The sequence below is a fragment of the Cicer arietinum genome, chromosome 4, assembly GCF_000331145.2.
Source record: "Cicer arietinum cultivar CDC Frontier isolate Library 1 chromosome 4, Cicar.CDCFrontier_v2.0, whole genome shotgun sequence".
In the NCBI taxonomy this organism is placed as follows: Eukaryota; Viridiplantae; Streptophyta; class Magnoliopsida; order Fabales; family Fabaceae; genus Cicer; species Cicer arietinum.
In genome coordinates, this window is record NC_021163.2 from 5,263,587 (window position 1) to 5,283,219 (window position 19,633).

Genomic DNA, 19,633 nt, shown 5'->3' on the forward strand with positions numbered 1-19,633 from the left:
AATTATTTTAAAAATAATAATAACAAAACGGTAAAATAGGTAGTTTATATAAAATGTGGGGGGTATCTAGATAATTTTGTAAAATTGGGCAGAAAGAATTAACTAGAAAATTGAAAACAGTAAACATAAATTAAAAGGAGAATAAAGACCATATTGATGGTGTAAAATACTGAAAACTAATCATAACTTACCACCACATTGAAGAAATGGATAATTTGATTTTTCAATTTTATTTAGAGTGTTTGTACATTCAAAGTGTTGACCTTTACCCTCGATTAAAAAATGCATCACTTATATGTGTAGATTAGAAAGTTTACACCTCAAAATTCTATAACTCTGCTCCTCTTAAGATCACTTGCTGATAGCTTTGTTAGAACATACAATATATCTTTCAATTTAAATTCTAACTGTATATGTCTTTAAGTTTCATCTAGAAATATGAAAATCAAATCAATGATAAAAGATAAACTAAAAAAATTATTCAAAATCAATTAAATTGATTTTATTTTTTTTCTTATGTTTTAGTTGAAACTAAATAAAAATCAAATAAACTTAATCACGGTTGTTTTGAGTATGAATTTATTTAAAATCAACCACAAATATATGAATAAAATTATTAACATTTATCTTAAATATGTTTCGTATTTAAATATATTTTTTTAACCATTTTCCTATTATTTTTTATATTGTTGTTTATATACTCATGTCATTAAAAAGAATTTATGTAATTATTTTAATAATATAAAAATTTACTGTTAAAAAAGAAATTTTAAATTTTTAAAATAGATATCTTAATTTTGATTAATTTCAACCTAAAAGCACTGAACTAAATTATGATGTTATTCATTAGTTAGTTTAAAATTTGTGACAATATTTGTAAAAACACAACCACAAAGGTGACTATAAAAAGTGAGGATGAGGATAGTCTTTGAGCGGGTTCATAGGCCATCTCAGTTGGACCCGGCACCCTTCTCTTACTCCTAATCACTAACTATACACCTCATGCTTCAACTTTTCATTCCAATTTTTCACCCTACCTTCTTCTTTTTTTTATTTTTTATTATTATTATTATTATTATTATTATTATTATTATTAATTTTTTTTGAAAAAACAATAAATAATAATAATAGTAATTATATTATTTTGTTTGTTTTTTTGATGAAAAATTTTAGGGTGAGAATGATGATTATTATTCTGTTTGAATCAATGTTATCTTGCTCTTCACCGTTTTCATTTTTGATCATTGTCGTTACCATATTAACACCTCTCTTTCTCTATCTTCGGGGGCTGAGGATATTATTAATACCCTCATCTCCCCCCCGCACCCCCTCCATATCATCTGTCTTCTCAATCAATCAAATTCAACACATCCATTTCTATATATACATGTGATGTAATCAATCATGATTTTCTCTCTTTGTTTTCAGATCATTCTCTCTATTTCTCTCTCTTTTCTTCTTCATGCTTTCAATCTCAAGAAACACCTTCACTTTTTCTTCACTCTTCTCACCCCTTCCAATGCAACCGACAACAACAATCATAACCTTCATCATTCCATTTCATCCATCAAAAAGCCTGTAATCCCTCTCCCACCACCGCCGATGACGACGCTCCATGAGATGCAAGTAGATGATCATAATGAATATTGTTGGAGGACGAAGCCGGCGGAGGGAGATGTATATAGTAATTCATTTCCGCCGCCGCTTTCTTCGTTAGACGGTAACGGTCAACGGAGTTTTGTTCTGTTACCGACGAGGAAGGACGGAAGATTACAACTCTATAAAGTGAAACTAAGGAGGCCGGAAATTATGGTCGCTAATCGACAAAATGGACGGTTGAGATTGTATATCGTTCGAGATCAATACATCGAAGACGATTTAGATTATTTACAAGAGGAGTGTGAAGAAGAAGAATTTGTGAAAGAGGAAGAAAGTACAGTAGTAGAATCTGAATCTGAATCTGAATCAGAATCAGAATCAGAAGAGGAAATGGTTGAAGATAGTAGATATGAGTATGAGGAAGATGATAGGGTTAGGGAGTGTAATAATCAGAATAATGAAAGGTATAGAAGAAGGTGTCACCACCACCAATTGGTGAATCATATTCATGGAAGCCATAACAATCTACTCATGTATGGAGTTAGTATTGCTTAAGTGTTTGATTTGTTTTAACTTTCAATTTCAATTATTATGGAAGTTAAAACTTCTATTTGCTCACTACAATATGTTATTGATTTTGCCTCCTTAATGTTGGTGTTCTTGAGACACAACACTTTCCCATTTTTGTCAAAATAGAACACTAGATGATAGAGGTTCAATGTTGTTGAACCCGAGTGTTGTCTTGTCATGCGATCTCCTTGCTACAAAAAAGTAGTATAGCAACACTGTTATTTCTTTTTTTGTTTGTAACGCATCAAAATCCAATAAAAGAAATGTTGTGATTGTTCATTCATCTTCCATTATTTATCTTCATAGTGTATTTAACTAAATTTTCAGTTTTGGAATTTCATTTTCAGTATATCAAGAAATGCTATGATTAATGTAGAAGTTGCCTCTACATTATCAGCTTTAACAATTTTGTCATCTATGCCTTATTGGTTTCTAGCATTACGTGGAAAATAGATTATAAATTCCCATTTTGATCTATAAGACTTTTAAGTCTTAATACCAACAACAATTCTGAAATGTGGATGAGTAGAAGATCATCCAATATAGGTAATCTTGAATGAAACGAGTGATTCATTACCCTTGTAAAACCCTTTTCATTAATAGTTAAGGTACCTCTCGTGCAATACTATTGTCCTTAATTCTGCCTTTAAAACTGAGCAAGCTCAAAATCGATCAAGACCTACGCCATTCCTAAGGATACATTAATCATACAAGTACCTCGTATTTTCATATACATATTCAAAACACCTCATTTTACATTTATATTTCTCTTCCTATCACATATTCAATTAATATAAAATGCATGATATACTTTTATGAATGTACAGTAAACACTTTTCTTTTATTTTTGATAAATATGTACTCCACTAACTATATCAAACCTAAAGTTCTCAATAAAAGATGATAGATTAATAGATATGGCTCATTTTGATTGGTTGTAGGTAACTTTTTCACAATTTTTTAAAGGCAATCTAAAATTTCATTTTTTAAGAGAAATATAAAGATAAAATAAAGTATTGAATAAGTGTATAAAAATTTAGAGTGTACATATATATCGTTATTGTAAATAAAAATACATTAAAGCAATTGAACACATTATTAAAAATATTTTATTGAATTGTCAAAAAGAATGTCATCGAAAAAGTTGAGGGTGCACCAAAAGAGTACTATTAAACCGTTGTTTTTAATTTTTTGACAAATGAAGATTTATAGTTCAAACTATGGAAACTATATAAATAATCCATTAATTTACTTAACATTTCTTATTGATCAATAACAATTGTCATTTGTGGGGAATTCGTAATTTTTCAACAGCCTCTTCCAAATTTTTATCGATCAAAGCTAAATATGAACTAAAATGAACATTGCACTAAAACGGAAAAAAATATTTAATTAATAATTTTGGTATCTTCAATGTTACAAATATAGAAGTATAAGTAATCCGAACAATTAAATTTTGTCATATTTATAAATATGTTGTATTTTTATACTATATTATTGTTTTACATTAATGTATTTTACAAGTTAAATCAAAGAATATCATTTTTTAAGTAAAAAACCAAAATAAAATTAATTGAAAATGGGTTATGAAAAAAAAACGTCGACAGCAGGGTTCGAACCTGCGCGGGCGAAGCCCAACAGATTTCAAGTCTGTCTCCTTAACCACTCGGACATATCGACTTGTTGGGGGTTCAGTTAATTAATACCAATTTAAACAAAATAATGGAATACGAACAACTAATTTCTAAACCCATTTTTGAAAATAATATACAATATAGCCTACTTTCAATTCAAAACCTCTATAAATGTGTCTAGGTGGCACCTATAAAACTTCAAACCATCACTTATTTAATTTAGGCTTAATTGCAGTTTTGGTCCCCCTATTTTAGCTGAATTGCGAAAGTAGTCCCCCCATTTTGTTTCTCTCCAGTTTTAGTCCCCAAACAGAATTTTGGTCCAAAACTTGATGAAATTTCATTTTTTAAATCTGTACTACACCATTTATGATCATAGATTTCAGGTACAATTGTTGCAAATAAGATATTGAGGCATGATGTGACTTAAATAAATGCAAAAAAGATGAAATTTCATCAAATTTTGGACTAAAATTCTGTTTGGGGGACCAAAACTGAGGAGAAACAAAATTGGGGGACTAGTTTCGCGATTCAGCTAAAATAGAGGGACCAAAACTGCAATTAAGCCTTTAATTTAATAATAATAATGTAGTTAAACTTTTATTTTTGAAAGAATATAATGTAGTTAAACTTAGGCGACAAAACTTCTCACATTTTTCTTATTTTTGTTGATTATCATTGGGCATATAATTTTATTTTTTTTAAAATACCTCACCATATATAATTGAATGATAGTAAAATTAGTATAATAATTAATAATAGATTATAAATTAAAAATCAAATATGTCTGTAAAAGTTCAAAAAAATTGAATGCATTAAAATATATTCAATCTAAAATATAACAAAATAACAAGCAATCACAGCCATTATTAACAACAATTCCCCAATCCCCAATTCAATTCAAAACTTGAGACAAACTATCGTTGAATCATTAATACTCAACTCCATAGAAGTGGGACCTAGCTACTATGTTTTGCTTAACTTTACTAAGAAATAATAATTTTTGAGCTCATTTTATCAAACTTTTAATTTATTTCAACTTTGTGCCAGTAAAAAGCCCAAATCACAATATTGTTGCAAACCAAACCCAAAAAAGAGAAAAAATTGATTGGATCTGCCGCTCCGAGCAGCAAGCTCGTGTTTGTTTACATAAAAATAAAAGAATTAAAACACCAGGCAATTCAAGCTTCCAAATTTTTAGGCTAAAAAAATTCAATTTAATTATAAATATTTACATAGCTTAATTCTTTAAGATAAGAGCTATATATCCATGTCTTGACTCAGCTTCAAATTTAAATCCAAGAAAATTTATTTTTTATTATCATTTTTATAAACATTGTATTATTTCTTTTTTTATCAAAAAGATATTACTATATATATTATTCATTTTAGACCCTCTAAATGTGTACTCCACTCTGCTTAGACTTAATTGGATCTAAAATAAGGAAATAGATTATGTATTGTCAATTAACTTAATGCTTGATTGATTTTCACAATTAATTTTTTGTCTCTTTTTCTTTGCCTTCCACATTCACAGGTATCATGGAAACTCTATAAATATCTAACAGAGAAAATCGAGAAAGGAATTCGTGAAAATAGTTTTTTCAAAAAATTAGTGGTTCTACCTTAGAACCCTAATTCAACTGACAATATACAGATAGAAAAGAATGAAAAACTAAGTGAAACAACAAAATTCAAAAGAGATCACCGTCAAGTTTTTTTTTTCATCGTTCACTGCAGTGAGGTAATTTTCGTTTCTTTCCTCCATATATATATTTGTTATTTTTTATTTTTTTTAATTTTCCATTTTTTTTAATAAATATTTTCCATTTGTTTATCAATAGTTGTCTTAATTTTCTTCTCTCTACCGGCGGTTTCGTTGTTTTAATTAGTTGAGTTATGTTTATTCTAACAATAGGAAAAGACTTCATGTGTGTGTGTTAATGTACTAGTACCATGTATGCTTTAACTAGTCAAAAACAATTATGCTTTAATTAATTTTCTAATATTGTTATCACACACATATAATAATTATTTTTATATCTCCATTCAATATCTTTTTTTTTATCTCTCTAATTCTATTTCATTATCAATATATCACTTTTATTTATTTAAGTATTATCTTTATTTCTTTTTCTTTCAAGATGTCAGGGTGTTTATGTGTCAATTAAAAGTTTTTCTAATATTGAACTAGTTTCTTTTTTTCTTTATACGAGCATTTCAATAATGTTCACTTTCTTTACGAATCATAACTGTCCGTCTGTTTTTCCTTTAGAAATATTTTTTTTTGCTAATTATTAAAGAGCAGCCTATCACCTAAAATCATTTATGTTGTAAAAAAACTAATAATTATTTTATTTTTGTTTGAAAAGTTTCGATTCTGCAAAGATTTGCAATTTTACAAACTTAAAAATAATGAATAGGTCAAACTTTCTTTTATTTCATCATGCAAAATTCAAATAAAAAATAACAATCGCTATCATGTGCAGAAATAATAATTTTGTAAATATTATTTTTTCAATAAAGAGGAAATTAATATTTAAGAAATTAATAAAGTTTTGCACAATTAATTAGATAACATTTTTTTTCAAAATAATGTCATAAAGTGGTATGCTCTCTCTATTCACCCCCAATCACCTTAAGGTTTTTTTTTTTCAATATTTTTCCTAATTAAATAAATTATGAGTGACAAATTCATTTATCACGAGAGGGATCTTTTTATCTCAACAACATATGTATTTTACAATGTTGTGCATACAAATTAAAAATATTATATTTTATTAATTCTGGGTACAATCATTTTACATAGAAAATAAGCAAAAGAAAAAATAAGAGTACTTAAATTAGATTTTTTTTTTAAATTATAGTTCTATCTAGTGAAAATCAAATAGTTCTATTTTTTAAGAAAGAAGAATTATTGGAGAGTTTTCTTAAAAAAAGAGTTATAGAAAAGTGTAGCAATAAAATAAATATAATTATTTCCTATTATTATGCTTATAAGTCCATCTTACTATTTATAGATTTCTTGTTCCTCATCACCTAAAAGACTAACTAATGGAGGACAATGTTAAATTTCCGGTAAGCAAGTTTTATCACTTTACATGTTCATACAAAGTTTCATCTTTATTATTGATTATTTTCACACCTTTTATTCAATTAGGTTTCTACTTTGAAAGTTGATTTGGGGTGCACAAAGAGTTGTCCCGCGGATGTAACCAACATGTTGAAACAACTGAAAGGTATGTTTGGTGTTCTTCTAATTTTTTTTTTATTAGTCCTCTTAGGCTATTTATGTAGTGGCTGATTTCATGATGGTTTAGTTTTTTTTTTTCTAATAAATATTTTATTTATTTCATTAAACTGTAAAACTTATAAACAGGAGTGAAATCTATTTCCATTGATCCAAATCAAGGGAAGGTAATAGTCGTTGGTAATGTAAATCCCATGATACTAATCAAACTTCTTCAAAAGATGGGTAAAAAAGTACAACTTTGTTCTTTTGACAAAAGAGCCAAAGAAAAAGTTAGTTCCCATCACAAACAAAACCATCATTCTCAATGTTGTCATGAGAGTAGTGACAACGAGGATGTGTCTGAAACCGTTCGATATGATGATCATAAACATAAGACACATCACCATCACCATGAAAGGAGCAAGACAAAACATGACCATCATAACATGTTTGGTTTTGATAATCAACATCAACATCAACATGTACCACAACCTCAACCATCGGTTACTGGATATCATCAACCAATGTCAGGGTCCAATTACCAACAACAATTCTCAGGATATGATAACCATCATCCAACAATGCCTTGGCACCAACCTCAACATATGGCATATGCAAGACCACCATCAATGTATCCAATATCAAGGCCTCTCTATGGTTACCATGGACATGGTCAGCCTACATGGCCCACTTATGGCTCAAGGCTGCCAAGATATAATCCCATGATCCACTACAATAGTTATGCAGACAATTATCGCTACACTATGTACATTTAGATTAATTATATGTCAAAACTAGTTGTTACAACTTTTTTGTATTACTATGGTTTACTTTTAATAAATTTTATGGATACTAACTTTTATATTTTACATTATCCAATTATATATGTTACATTGATTCATTTGCTAATGGTATTAGCCTACTTCTAGGATATACAACTATATATTTTTCACATTTTTAGTGTACATAATTTCCATAATAATCAATATATATTAATTAGGGTGTTAATGGAACACGAGAAAAAGAAACGAGAGAGGAAGATCGGCGGAAAGAAATATGAGAGAAATATGCCTTTCTTCTGATTGGAAGATGAGAGAATCCAAGGCGATAGAAGAAAACAACGTGGGATCCACATTATTTTTTATATATTCTAGACAACGAAGATAAGAGAACATCACTATTACTAGGGGTGGGAATAGGCCAGGCCAGGCCAGGCTTTGCAAGGCCTGAGCCTGGCCTACGATTAATTATTTAGGCCTAAGCCTGACCTACGGCCTATCATAGGCTTTTTTTTCGGCCTGACCTGGCCTTTTTAAAAGCCTGGCCTGGCCTGGAAGCCTATTTAAAAGCCTTATTCATATTAAAATATTTAAATGCTCTCCACGTACCAATATCAATGTATATATCTATATATATTAAACAAAAAATAATTTTTCTAACAAAATAATTTTTAAAAAATCTGAAACAAACATCCTTTAAACCCTAAAACATAATTCTTGGTTTCAAAGAATAGATTTTTTTTTGAAACAAATGTACCAATTATTACCTCTCAAACAAATATGGAAGGACTACTGAGTTATTGACTAATTGAATGGCTACCGAATATGGAACGACTACCAAATATGGAATGGCTATCGAATATGGAATGACTACTGAGTGATTGTCTAATTGATAAAATTTAAAATAGGAAATAATATTATTAATATAATAATAAAAAATAACATTAATAAATAATTAAATATATATAGGCCGGCCTGTCAGGCCTAATAGGCTTCTTTATAAGCCTGAGCCTGACCTATTTAAATAAATAGACTTTAAAAATAGCCTGAGCCTGGTCTTTTTATTAAATAGGCCAGGCCAGGCCATAAGTAGGCCAGGCCATAGACCCCTGTCGGACGGCCTAGCCTATTCCCATCCCTAACTATTACATTGTTTTTCTTTTTTGTTCTTTTGTTTTAACCGTATGTGGGATGATTTTTTTTTTTTTAAGTATTATTAATTCAAATAAAATAATAACTACATCAATATTTAAATGCAACTAATTTGTTTAAATTTAATAATTAATTACTAAAGTAATAACAAAATTAATTAAGTTCATTAATAAATAAAATGATAATTAATTTTCTTCTCTTTCATTATAATATATATAAACTTCAGTTTTTCTTATACTAAAATTATAGTCACGTAACACATGTTAAATAGTTTTCCAATCTCTCTTATATTATCTAATAACCTAAATTTGGGTTACAAAAATTTCTTAAAAAATGTGTTTCTTGGTGTGAAAGCTTTGTTCAATTCTTTTTTTTTTTGGTCTTATGGCTCTGTTCAATTATAACAGGTTGTAACACACTCCAATTCGTTTGAAGTTTAAAAATTAAAACTGTAGAAAAATGGACTCTTGACTTTCCTGCTTAGAAGTTTGATAAACACAAACAATTCAATTCTGGAAGGGTAGGCAGCGATTTGAACTTTGACAAACAACATATTAATAATATAATATAATATAGTCAAAGGAAAAGAAAAAAAAAAATTGACCGTTAACTATTCAAAAATGGAATCAAATAATCGTGCACGTTTACACATTACAGCTACCGCTACTTGACCAGAAAAGCGATTCTCAAAATGTTTTCTCATACACGGAGAGAGGAGATGGTTTTAGCAATTAGTAAATTGAAAACAAGTAACAACACAAAGAAAGGAAAGAAAAAAAAAAAAGGAAAAAGAAAGCTTGTTGTGTAGATCATGGGTGTGCTTCCAAAGAGGATAATACTAATGCGTCACGGCGAGTCTCAAGGAAACCTTGACACGTCAGCATATACAACCACACCTGATCACAGCATTCAGTTGACACCACAAGGCATCGCCCAAGCCCGCCATGCCGGCGCCGAACTCCGCCGCGTCGTTGCCGGCCAAGGCTGCTCTCCTGACTGGCGTCTCTACTTCTACGTCTCTCCTTACGCCCGTGCCAGATCCACTCTCCGCGAGGTTGGTAGATCCTTCTCGAAAAAGCGCTTGATCGGCGTGAGAGAAGAGTCGCGTGTCCGAGAACAAGACTTCGGTAACTTCCAAGTTCAAGAGCGTATGAAAATCATCAAGGAAACTCGTGAACGTTTCGGTAGATTCTTTTATCGATTTCCTGAAGGTGAATCCGCCGCCGATGTCTTCGATCGCATTTCCGGTAACTATTTCCTCCTTCTCCTTCTTAAATTCGTATCGGACACGTGCATTTCATCGACGAATCATTCAATTCGATTTTACTTGATCTGAATTCGGATAATGCTAATCGTGACTCGTGCATTTCATATACGAATCATTCGATTTGATTTTACTCGATTTCAATTTGAATTATTATAATCGCGATACATGAAGTGCAACAATGAAGCATTCGATTTGATTTTACATAATTTGAATTTGAATTTTTAGGTTTTTTCGAATCTCTATGGAGAGACATAGATTTGAATCGACTTCACAACGATCCTTCAAACGATCTGAATCTAGTGATCGTATCTCACGGATTAACATCGCGAATTTTCATGATGAAGTGGTTCAAGTGGACGGTTGAACAATTTGAGCACCTAAACAATTTCGGAAACTGCGAGTTTCGTGTTATACAGCAAGGGAGTGGTGGAGAGTACAGTTTGGCGGTTTATCATACGGAGGAAGAGATGTTGGAATGGGGATTGTCTCCTGATATGATTGCTGATCAGAAATGGCGTGCTACTGCACCTAAAGGTGCTTGGAATGATCAATGTCCTTGGTATCTTGACGGTTTTTTTGATAGTTTTGCTCAATCTGATGATGAAACTGATGATGAAGTTATCCCAAACGAAGAAGATGAAAGGGAAACTGATAAGTAACTAACTCTTTCAGTAAAAGTGCATAGTTATTTTTTTTTTCACGATGAAAACTGAAAAGAATAAATTTTATTAGAGATTAAGAAGATTTTTATTATAAATTAAGAAGAATTTGAGAATTTGGAGGTTTTTATAGATAACTTTGGATTGATTGTAGGTATACTGAGTATTCATTAGTCTGTGTAATAATAATAGTTTACGGATTATTTCTTTCATAAGATAAAATTTAGTTTAAAAGAAACAAACCTTGTGCAAAGTTTATGGGATGAAAGTGATGTTGGACTTTGTACTATAGCATGCACAAATTGTGTATGGTATCGACACTGTTTCTGAAAAAGTCTGTGCATTCATAAAAGGCACAAAACTATGGTGATATTCAATTATTTTCACACGTTTAAATTACTTCTCATGTGGTTTTTTTGACAGACTTCTCATGTATTATTATTATAAATTAACTGATTAATTATAAAATGTTTCGTAACATTTTTTATTCAAAAAAAATGTTTTGTAACTTTTCGCACTAGAAAATTCATACCAAATGAGGAGATTATAATTCAAAATTTAAATTTAATATAAAATAACTAAATATAAAAAATTACATAACATTAAATGATTGAATATTTAATATTATAATCAATTGAATATCGGTATATCAAAGTCTTCACCATAATTGTATTTATCTATATTTACGAATATTATTGAAACACGTCTCTTTCAGATGTTGAGTTATGTCGCAAAGACTATAAAATTTTATAGTATTATATGTGAAATTTTACGTTGACATTTATGTATTCAACTCATTGAAAAGTTTAAAAATTATTTGTTTTCAACAAAAAATTCTACTTTGAGAATACTACTTATGTTAGCAAGACCCTTTAAACATTAACACAAAGAAAGAAGCTACTTGTAGTTATGGAATTCCCAATGCATGAAGAGATTGTAAGGCTATACACACCACATTCATAACAGCTACTCTGCTGTTTCATAACATATATTATTACTGCTAGTATTGTTACGATCGAAATATATAATCAACAAATGGAATTGGATTAGTCCTTGAGATCGGAACCTACTTTCAGAATTGATCGCAGAGGCTCTGGTTCTTCTTCTTGATCCAGGGAACTTGATTTTTGGAAGGACTTGATCCTCCTCTTGTTCTTTTTACCCGGTAGAATCTCTTCCACATTGTCATTTATGCTTACCACTTTTCTTAGAGATATTCTTTTTGGTAAGGGTGTCGTCGGCAAAGTTGTCGTATTTTCTCTGACTTTCTCATCGATGTTCTTGCATGGAGTATCCTTATGTTGAGCCTGCTGTGCAGGAGAATAAATAGAGTCACATAAGAGACCTTGTGTATGAGAGAACTCCTTATCATTACCATCTTCATATGGTGTCTCTGAACCCCTTGGTGCAGTTGAGGTTGAACTGTAATGCGTAGAACACCCTAAAGTCACTGTCTTCAACACTTGCGACGCCAGAGTTTTAGTAATAAAATGGTAGAGCTTGTAGCAGATGCCCATATTTTGAAGATGGATTTCTCTTTGGTCCATCTGCTAAAATTTTATCCAGAGATAAAGATGTGAAAAAGGGAGTTGTGTGTTGTTTAACGGGTATGGTGGAAAAAAATATAGATTAATCCCACAGCACAGCGTGGTAAGAATGTAGTTGTCTAAATTAGGAAATAGATATTAAAAAATCTTTTGAAGATATCCTTTGCTTTCCTTGGAACGGATGTTAACCACGAAGTCTTCAGCCTTTATGAAGTTGCTGTTGAATAACTGACAGTAGAAAGCAAGCATATAAGAAGGCATCGCTAATTATTGTATCTCTCATACTTGTGTTTAAAATATGGCAAAAATACACTTTAGCAATGCAATTAATAAGCACTAATTCAATTACAAAAAAATTTAAGCTTGTTTGAGTGAATCCTTCCAAATTATTAGCAAGGTTGTCAAGTTATTACGGAATTATTATTAACTTCTTTGGGAGAATAGCATCACTTTGCCCATTCTTCCACGCTTTCTATTTCTATTATTATGCTGATGTTAGCAAATACCTTTCCCACAAGGTTTTCTTTTGATCGATATTAGTTTGCACGAATAAAAGAGACTTGTAAGGAGAATAAAGAAGGGGGAAAATCTCCAAATGAATTCAAAGAATAAAATTTGGATAGGTTTACACCATCTTTGATTTTATTCCTAAAACAAAACTCTTCTAAGATGAATTTGCCTTTAAAGGAACCAAGTAAAAGGTTACTGTGGCAAATCAGCTCAACAGTAATAAGTTACAATATGAACAGATATAACTCTCATAAACTTTGGTCTCTTCTTTCATGAAGGTAGCTACGATGCTTTTGGAGATATCCGTCCACAAAGACGCCAGTGTGCTCCAGGGTGAAACGTAGACTTCTCAAATACCCATATATCACGGACAAGAACCTGGAAAACATAGGAGACCAACAATTAAATAAATAGTAAGCTTGAGAAAACAATTCACATTGGCGGTAAAAAATGTAAACTGATTATCTTTGCCTAGATAGTCTAATGCACTCTGTGCTAATTTGCAGGATAAATAAGAGAATGAATATCCAGAAACACTACAAGGATGAAAGTAAAGAAATTAACTAAAATTACCTCCTTGTTTTTATCTCCAGCAACAACAGAACCTTTTGAGTCATATGCTTCAAATTTCTGCAAGTAATATAACATCAATTCACTGTCCTAAGTTTTTGAAGTCCCAGTACTCATGAAACCACAGGTGGAAATTTTAATGTGTAAAGCATACTTGTTTAGCCAAAATCTCAAGAGTGAGTTGATAAAATACTTTACTGAGGTCTTTGCGGTCAACACCAATCTGTAAACGACAAAGAAATGTCCATGAAAATCATAATATATAAAAAGATTCAAAATATGTAATGCGGGTGTGTGTGTGTAGGTACTATTCAGCATCAGACATAATATGCTCTTTTGCATAAGCCCAAACAGGTTAAGAAGACATGCATACTAACAAGATCTATTCAATTCATATATATAAAATTGTCATCATGAGTCAAGCAACAAAATACACATTACATAGAATCACAAATTTATTAAAATGTTTAATCCCAGAAAGGCTTTGTGCAGCAGAAACTATGGAAAAAAAAATTTCAAAGTAAGTTTTTCGCTCATAGTGCCTATGAGACATAAACAGGGAAGATGGCAAGAGAACATTAGAATACTCACAAGTAACCTAAGGGATTAATTTCAAAGTTTTTATTGGTAAAATTATCTTAAAATAGATCCCATGGCCCTACCAAAGCTAATAATACTGAATCCGATCAGACCGGGTTTTGACAATGCCCAAGGTTAGCAAGTTGAGCCAATGTAGAAACAGCAAGTGCTTTTTCCCTTATTTCATATTCTTGCTACATTTAGAGTAGCCACATCAGCTAGACCAAAATATAATATAAAACACAGTAAAGTAAAGAAGAATACTAACCATACGAGCACGCAGAGTTCTTATCATAACAACAGGCTCAACCATTTCCCAATAAACCCCGCTCCATGCAGTTTCTCTTTGTTTAATTTCATTCTTAAGTGTCTGTAAATTAAACAAAACTCGCTGGAAATTATTGATGAAAAGTGTACATAGCTGTATCTTAGCTAAAATAAAACATTAAATAAAATAAAATAAAAAGGATCTGAAGCATACAGAAAACATCTTCTCAGTAACTGCTTTCCTTAATAACTTTTTGTCACCATTAGCTATAAGTGTGTTTATCTGCAGAAAAGGAGAATAAATTTTAGCGTTGAATAAAACTATGTTCACTAACTATCTATGCTGCAAATAAGTTCGATGATTTTAAAATTAAAATTATTTAAAAATTCACGACTAATTTTTTATTTACTACAACAAATTTACATTACTTTTACAGACTACAGAATATCCTCTTTAGTTGTTGCTTGTTGGCCGAATGAGTCATAAAAAATAAAGCTTGGTAGAGAGTAGAGACTACAAAATATAACAGTTATATACCTCCTTGTACATATTGAGAGCCTCTTTGTAGAACTGATTCTTTGAATATCCTGTCTTTCTCAACTTTGCAATGGCATAAGCACTTTTGAGCTGTAGCAGAGCAAAAACCAAAATTTGATTAAGGCATCTGATAACGACCATAGAGGAAAGGGCCATTGTTATTGTCCTGATTCAGTACTTTCTACATGACTTTAATTTTATTTTCAATAATAAAATAAGATTATTTAAGGAAACAATATGCTACAATTCTCCAAGATATAAATTATTACATAGAAATAGTTAGGTTCCAAAATAGGGAGACAATGCAAACAGAAAGTAACATAAGTTATAAGCATCATTACCTCTATAATTATGTCGTTTTTCGTTCTTCTCCAACCACTTCTAGTGAACCACCTGATACATCAAATACCATAGAAATTATAGAAAAGACCAGGATGCATAATCATAATAGTCTATATCCAGTAATGCTATAATACAAGTGTTGAAGACACATCAAATTGGTGAAAGAAAATACCTTAAAAAGATGTAAATAATTCTATGTAGATGCAACATCAAAGAAATTTCTTTATGTTAAATAAATGCCACAAAAAGATATGCCAACTTAAATTTTAGGGAAAAGAATCATACATAACAATATATGGCATTAACTTTTTTAGGCTGCTTAGAGGAAGGAAAGTATAATAAAGATAAGAAGCTAAAATACATGGAGGTACAGAACCATTGGCACCTAACCTTTGCCAAAATGGGATTTTCTCACGAGGTTTGTACGGTTCATAGATAAATCCAGGACTTGGCATGGCTATTTGTGTTCCCTGCAGCAATAATATGTCAATAAAGCATGAATACTAATACCTGTTCAGTAAATAAAAATATCACAGGCAGCTACCTAGATTGATTTTATTTGTTTTATCTTTTAAAGACTATTACAAAATTATAATTTATATTTTATAATGACAAAGCAAGTAAAGAGCATTACTTTTGTCTATGTAAATCCTTAACTCTCTGGAAGAATGTTTTAAAGCACAACAGACATATATGGTACATGTACTTACATCTAGCATTTCCACTTTATCATGCATTTAAAAACACAGAAGCTTTTCATGTGGTCTTCGATTTAAAATGCTAGTATGCTATAAATATTTTAAAAAAGTTTCAGAGTATTTGAATGATAAAAAACACTTTTTTATTCCTTAATTGTAGACATGAATTGTGTATCTTAGGTTCCACTCTTCCTCTAGTTGAAGAGTAGAAAAAACTCCTTGTTGTTTGAATAAACCTTTCACTTCAATTGACAATTTTGAACAGAAAGGAAACATGAGATATTAAATCTAGTAATTCAATTCAATTCAAATATAATAAAATAAATGGTACTCCCTCTGTCCTACAATAACTATCACATTTGCAAACATAAATTGCTCCAAAAAGACTATCACTTTTAGTTTCCAATACAATTTTAATTAATTTTTTCCAATAGTACCCTCTAATTAATATTAAGTGCATCACTCCCAATTTATTATTCTACACTTTGCATTTATGATAAATAGAACATACAAATGATTAATAAAAGATAATTTAGTAAAATTACCACTCTCTTTCTTTCATTCATCATTTTTTCTTAATATGTGTGAAATGGTCAAATACGACAGTTATTTTGGCTTTTGGGATGGAGAGAGTATAGAATATGGAGTACAACAAGAATGGTACGAGTGAGGGATAAGGAGATGTAGTAAAAATTCAACTGAAAACATCACAGCATCGCCATTACCGTCTCCCCAAACCATAACTACTAAGATCATCCTGTAAATTTTATTAATCAAATACAAAAAGTACACATTGGGTATACTGTAGATAGTATACTATAGCCAAAGAAGAATAATCGAAATCGAAAACACCTTGATCATTATTATTATAAAACAAAGAGAAGAAATTTTAAGAGAGTCTACCACAAGGCGCGCTTGTGCAGAGGGGGCTTTGGCTATAGTAGTTTCCATCCTTCTATGGTTCATGATAATGGACAACTCGGCAGCCTAAGAAAGACATTTCAACAAACACAAAAATCAGAAAGCCAAACCTAAATCCCCAAAAGCTAAAAATCACAGTATTGAATCGTAAAACAACACGGACGGGCATTGAATGGATAAACAACTTATTTAATAGCTTATAACAAACACTTATAACATAAGCGTTTATGTATACTCTATTTTTATAATACATGGTAAAGTTAAACCGTTTTTATATAAGCTATAAGCTATTATCATAAGCCATCCTGAAAAGTTTATGAAAATTAGCTGAAAACGGTTTATGGGCATCATAAATGGTTTCTATAAACTCTCCCAAACAAACTCACAAGTGCTTATTGTAAATTTATATTTTTCAATAACATGATTTACCATTGTAGATCGAAGTGTCAAAGTTTTAACACTATCCAAGGAAAATGAAAATCCATCGTTGCTTTTAAACAAATGAGGATGGAAGCTCTTAAAACTACCGTGAGAACCTGATCAAGCACAAATCACAGTAAGATTGAAGGCCAATTCACATTCGCAGCCAAATAAAAGAATCTATATTGAAAGAGATTACCATTTGATAAAGCATTTGAATAGCTCCTACAGCTACCAAGCCTGAAATTCAAAGTTCAGCACAGCGCAATCACAGTAAGAGAAAATTTGCATAAGGCAATTCATTTCAACCTGAAAAAAGTATGAAATTCGATTTTATATTGTGAGAAAACGAGTAAGGTAGTGTTGTTACTCACAGATACGATGAAGAATCTTCTCGAATCTGAGATGAACGATAGAGTGTTCGAACTAATTGTAAGCGTTTCAAAGACATCATCATATTCAACTTTGATGCATAAACATTACAGTTGCTGCACCTAACTGATTAGGGATGAAAGAAGATTGATTAATTGATTGATTCAAGTTTATAACACGGAAGTAACAATTGCAGGTTTCTGGTTTTCCAGGGTTTAACATTTAAGCCTTGAAATGAATGTGGAATTTACTGGGCCTGTGAAACTGTAGGCCCGTTTATTATTCAGGTTGGGCCCGACCAGTTGTACAATTCTACAAGAAGTTACTATTTGCATAACTATTTTTTAATACATCTCACCCCAAGATTTTCTTTTTAAAATTATACTTTCAAACTGTATTTCATCAATGAGTAAGCCACCATTTAATTCGACTATATTTAGGGAATTTTTGGACTACAGAAATAATTTGATATTTTGTAATTTGATTTTTTAAATTAATTAACACTTATAATTTTATGATCCAAATTAGTGCTCTACTCCAATATTTTTATTTGGAATTTTGACTATTTATTTATTTATAGAATTTAACTTTTTTTTTAGAGAAAAAGGATCATTGCATTTTATTAATAATCAAAGAAGCGATACAAGTCCAACAAGGAGAATGATAATAAACTTGAGGTGTAATTCTGAACACATATATTCGAGGTATATAGTGAGCAATTTGGCTCTCTTGAACACGAAGGCTCATGGTAACTAGTGAACAATCTGATTCCCTTGTCTCCTAACAAACCTCACTTCATAATTCGTTAACCATCTTCAATATGACACTTATCTCCGTAATATTGGATTTCCTCAAGTGAATAACTTTGGGCAAATCACCATTTTAGTTTTTAAAATTATATGACATTGTCATTTTGATCTCTAACTCATAAAAAATACAAATTACTTCTCAAATCATTACAATTGTCTTTAAAGATATAACTTACTATCATAAAAGTCATGAGAGATACAATTCTCGGTCAAAATAATTCATGATCGTTATAATGTTATGGACTAAACTGACTGATATTTTAATAATTTAAGAAATAATTTAAATTTTTTATTGGGTTAGTGACAAAAATAATTGCGTTCTATACTTTTAGAGACTAAAATTGTGGTTTGCCAGAATAAATTGTACCATATTTTTACTATCCATATGAATACTAACTATTCCTAGGTGGCATTGAGCTAGCCATTGCAGAGCATGCAGGAAAGCAGTTGTTTCTCCGAACAATACCGACAAACATTAAGGAAGAGTATATGTCCTTGATCCTCTAGTATTTGGGATACATGGTATAAGTAGACATAGCTAATTCATTTTTACCGTTAGCTTTTGGAACAAGAAAACATACAACTGGCTAACCACTAGGCAGAAACAGATACTGAATTTGCTATTGTCAAATTCTGAGTCCCTGAAACAGCTACTTATTTATTTGTAATATATGCTTGTCTGTTTTCGCTTCAAATGAACCTATTAACAATACATGAATCTATTTTTGTTTTGTAATTGGCAATTTTTGCTACTGGACCATTGGCACATGGCTGAAGAATTCCAAATAAATAAATAAAAAATCATATTAAAAGGCTTGTGTTGTATTGTAGCCATCTTAATATGTCTTCTAAAGAGACATAGATCACATAATAATAATAATAATAATAATAATAATAATAATAATAAATAAATAAATAAATAAATAAATAAATAAATAAATAAATAAATAAATAAATAAATAAATAAATAAATAAATAAATAAATAAATAAATAAATAAATAAATAAATAAATAAATAAATAAATAAATAAATAAATAAATAAATAAATAAATAAATAAATAAATAAATAAATAAATAAATAAATAAATAAATAAATAAATAAATAAATAAATAAATAAATAAATAAATAAATAAATAAATAAATAAATAAATAAATAAATAAATAAA

The 19,633-nt window shown here is 30.2% G+C and overlaps 4 protein-coding genes and 1 non-coding gene across 6 annotated transcripts; 3 read left to right on the top strand and 2 right to left on the bottom strand.

Annotated features, from left to right (window-relative positions):
* The first annotated feature begins 1,211 nt into the window (after window positions 1–1,211).
* LOC101511536 (uncharacterized) lies at window positions 1,212–2,448 on the top strand. The gene has a single exon (XM_004495698.4). The coding sequence runs from the start codon at window positions 1,405–1,407 to the stop codon at window positions 2,152–2,154; it is 750 nt and encodes a 249-aa protein (XP_004495755.1). The 5' UTR covers window positions 1,212–1,404; the 3' UTR covers window positions 2,155–2,448.
* A 1,319-nt stretch (window positions 2,449–3,767) lies between these two features.
* Window positions 3,768–3,849, bottom strand: TRNAS-UGA (transfer RNA serine (anticodon UGA)). Its single transcript has one exon. It is a non-coding gene; the product is annotated as a tRNA-Ser (tRNA).
* Window positions 3,850–6,823: 2,974 nt separating this feature from the next.
* On the top strand, window positions 6,824–7,886 carry LOC105851870 (uncharacterized). The gene is made up of 3 exons (XM_012714454.3): window positions 6,824–6,881; window positions 6,964–7,042; window positions 7,183–7,886. Exons 1-3 carry the CDS (start codon window positions 6,858–6,860, stop codon window positions 7,809–7,811), a joined length of 732 nt encoding a protein of 243 aa, XP_012569908.3. The 5' UTR covers window positions 6,824–6,857; the 3' UTR covers window positions 7,812–7,886.
* Window positions 7,887–9,638: 1,752 nt separating this feature from the next.
* Window positions 9,639–11,291, top strand: LOC101511220 (phosphoglycerate mutase-like protein AT74). Its single transcript, XM_004495697.4, has 2 exons — window positions 9,639–10,213; window positions 10,459–11,291. Exons 1-2 carry the CDS (start codon window positions 9,778–9,780, stop codon window positions 10,890–10,892), a joined length of 870 nt encoding a protein of 289 aa, XP_004495754.1. The 5' UTR covers window positions 9,639–9,777; the 3' UTR covers window positions 10,893–11,291.
* Window positions 11,292–13,011: 1,720 nt separating this feature from the next.
* Window positions 13,012–18,316, bottom strand: LOC101510461 (uncharacterized). Of its 2 annotated transcripts, none has more exons than XM_004495694.4 (12): window positions 17,659–18,316; window positions 17,484–17,524; window positions 17,294–17,400; window positions 16,847–16,930; window positions 15,636–15,715; window positions 15,245–15,296; window positions 14,904–14,993; window positions 14,580–14,648; window positions 14,367–14,468; window positions 13,674–13,742; window positions 13,523–13,579; window positions 13,012–13,327 (listed from the first exon to the last, which is right to left on the bottom strand). In XM_004495694.4, exons 1-12 carry the CDS (start codon window positions 17,739–17,741, stop codon window positions 13,232–13,234), a joined length of 930 nt encoding a protein of 309 aa, XP_004495751.1. In that variant the 5' UTR covers window positions 17,742–18,316; the 3' UTR covers window positions 13,012–13,231. The 2 variants fall into 2 exon arrangements, 1 of the variants encoding a protein (XP_004495751.1); XR_003472496.2 differs by lacking the exon at window positions 13,012–13,327 and adding an exon at window positions 14,182–14,292 and having other exon boundaries at window positions 13,517–13,579; window positions 17,659–17,866.
* Between the last annotated feature and the right edge of the window lie 1,317 nt (window positions 18,317–19,633).

Coding starts and splice junctions, on each gene's coding strand:
- LOC101511536 (XM_004495698.4), top strand. CDS start 1,405: ATGATTTTCTCTCTTTGTTTTCAGATCATTCTCTCTATTTCTCTCTCT.
- LOC105851870 (XM_012714454.3), top strand. CDS start 6,858: ATGGAGGACAATGTTAAATTTCCG. Junction 6,882..6,963: donor AGGACAATGTTAAATTTCCG/GTAAGCAAGTTT, acceptor TTATTCAATTAG/GTTTCTACTTTGAAAGTTGA. Junction 7,043..7,182: donor CATGTTGAAACAACTGAAAG/GTATGTTTGGTG, acceptor ACTTATAAACAG/GAGTGAAATCTATTTCCATT.
- LOC101511220 (XM_004495697.4), top strand. CDS start 9,778: ATGGGTGTGCTTCCAAAGAGGATAATACTAATGCGTCACGGCGAGTCT. Junction 10,214..10,458: donor TGTCTTCGATCGCATTTCCG/GTAACTATTTCC, acceptor TTGAATTTTTAG/GTTTTTTCGAATCTCTATGG.
- LOC101510461 (XM_004495694.4), bottom strand. CDS start 17,741: ATGATGATGTCTTTGAAACGCTTACAATTAGTTCGAACACTCTATCGT. Junction 14,649..14,903: donor CTCTCAATATGTACAAGGAG/GTATATAACTGT, acceptor CCTTTTCTGCAG/ATAAACACACTTATAGCTAA. Junction 13,743..14,366: donor GAACTCTGCGTGCTCGTATG/GTTAGTATTCTT, acceptor TGTCGTTTACAG/ATTGGTGTTGACCGCAAAGA.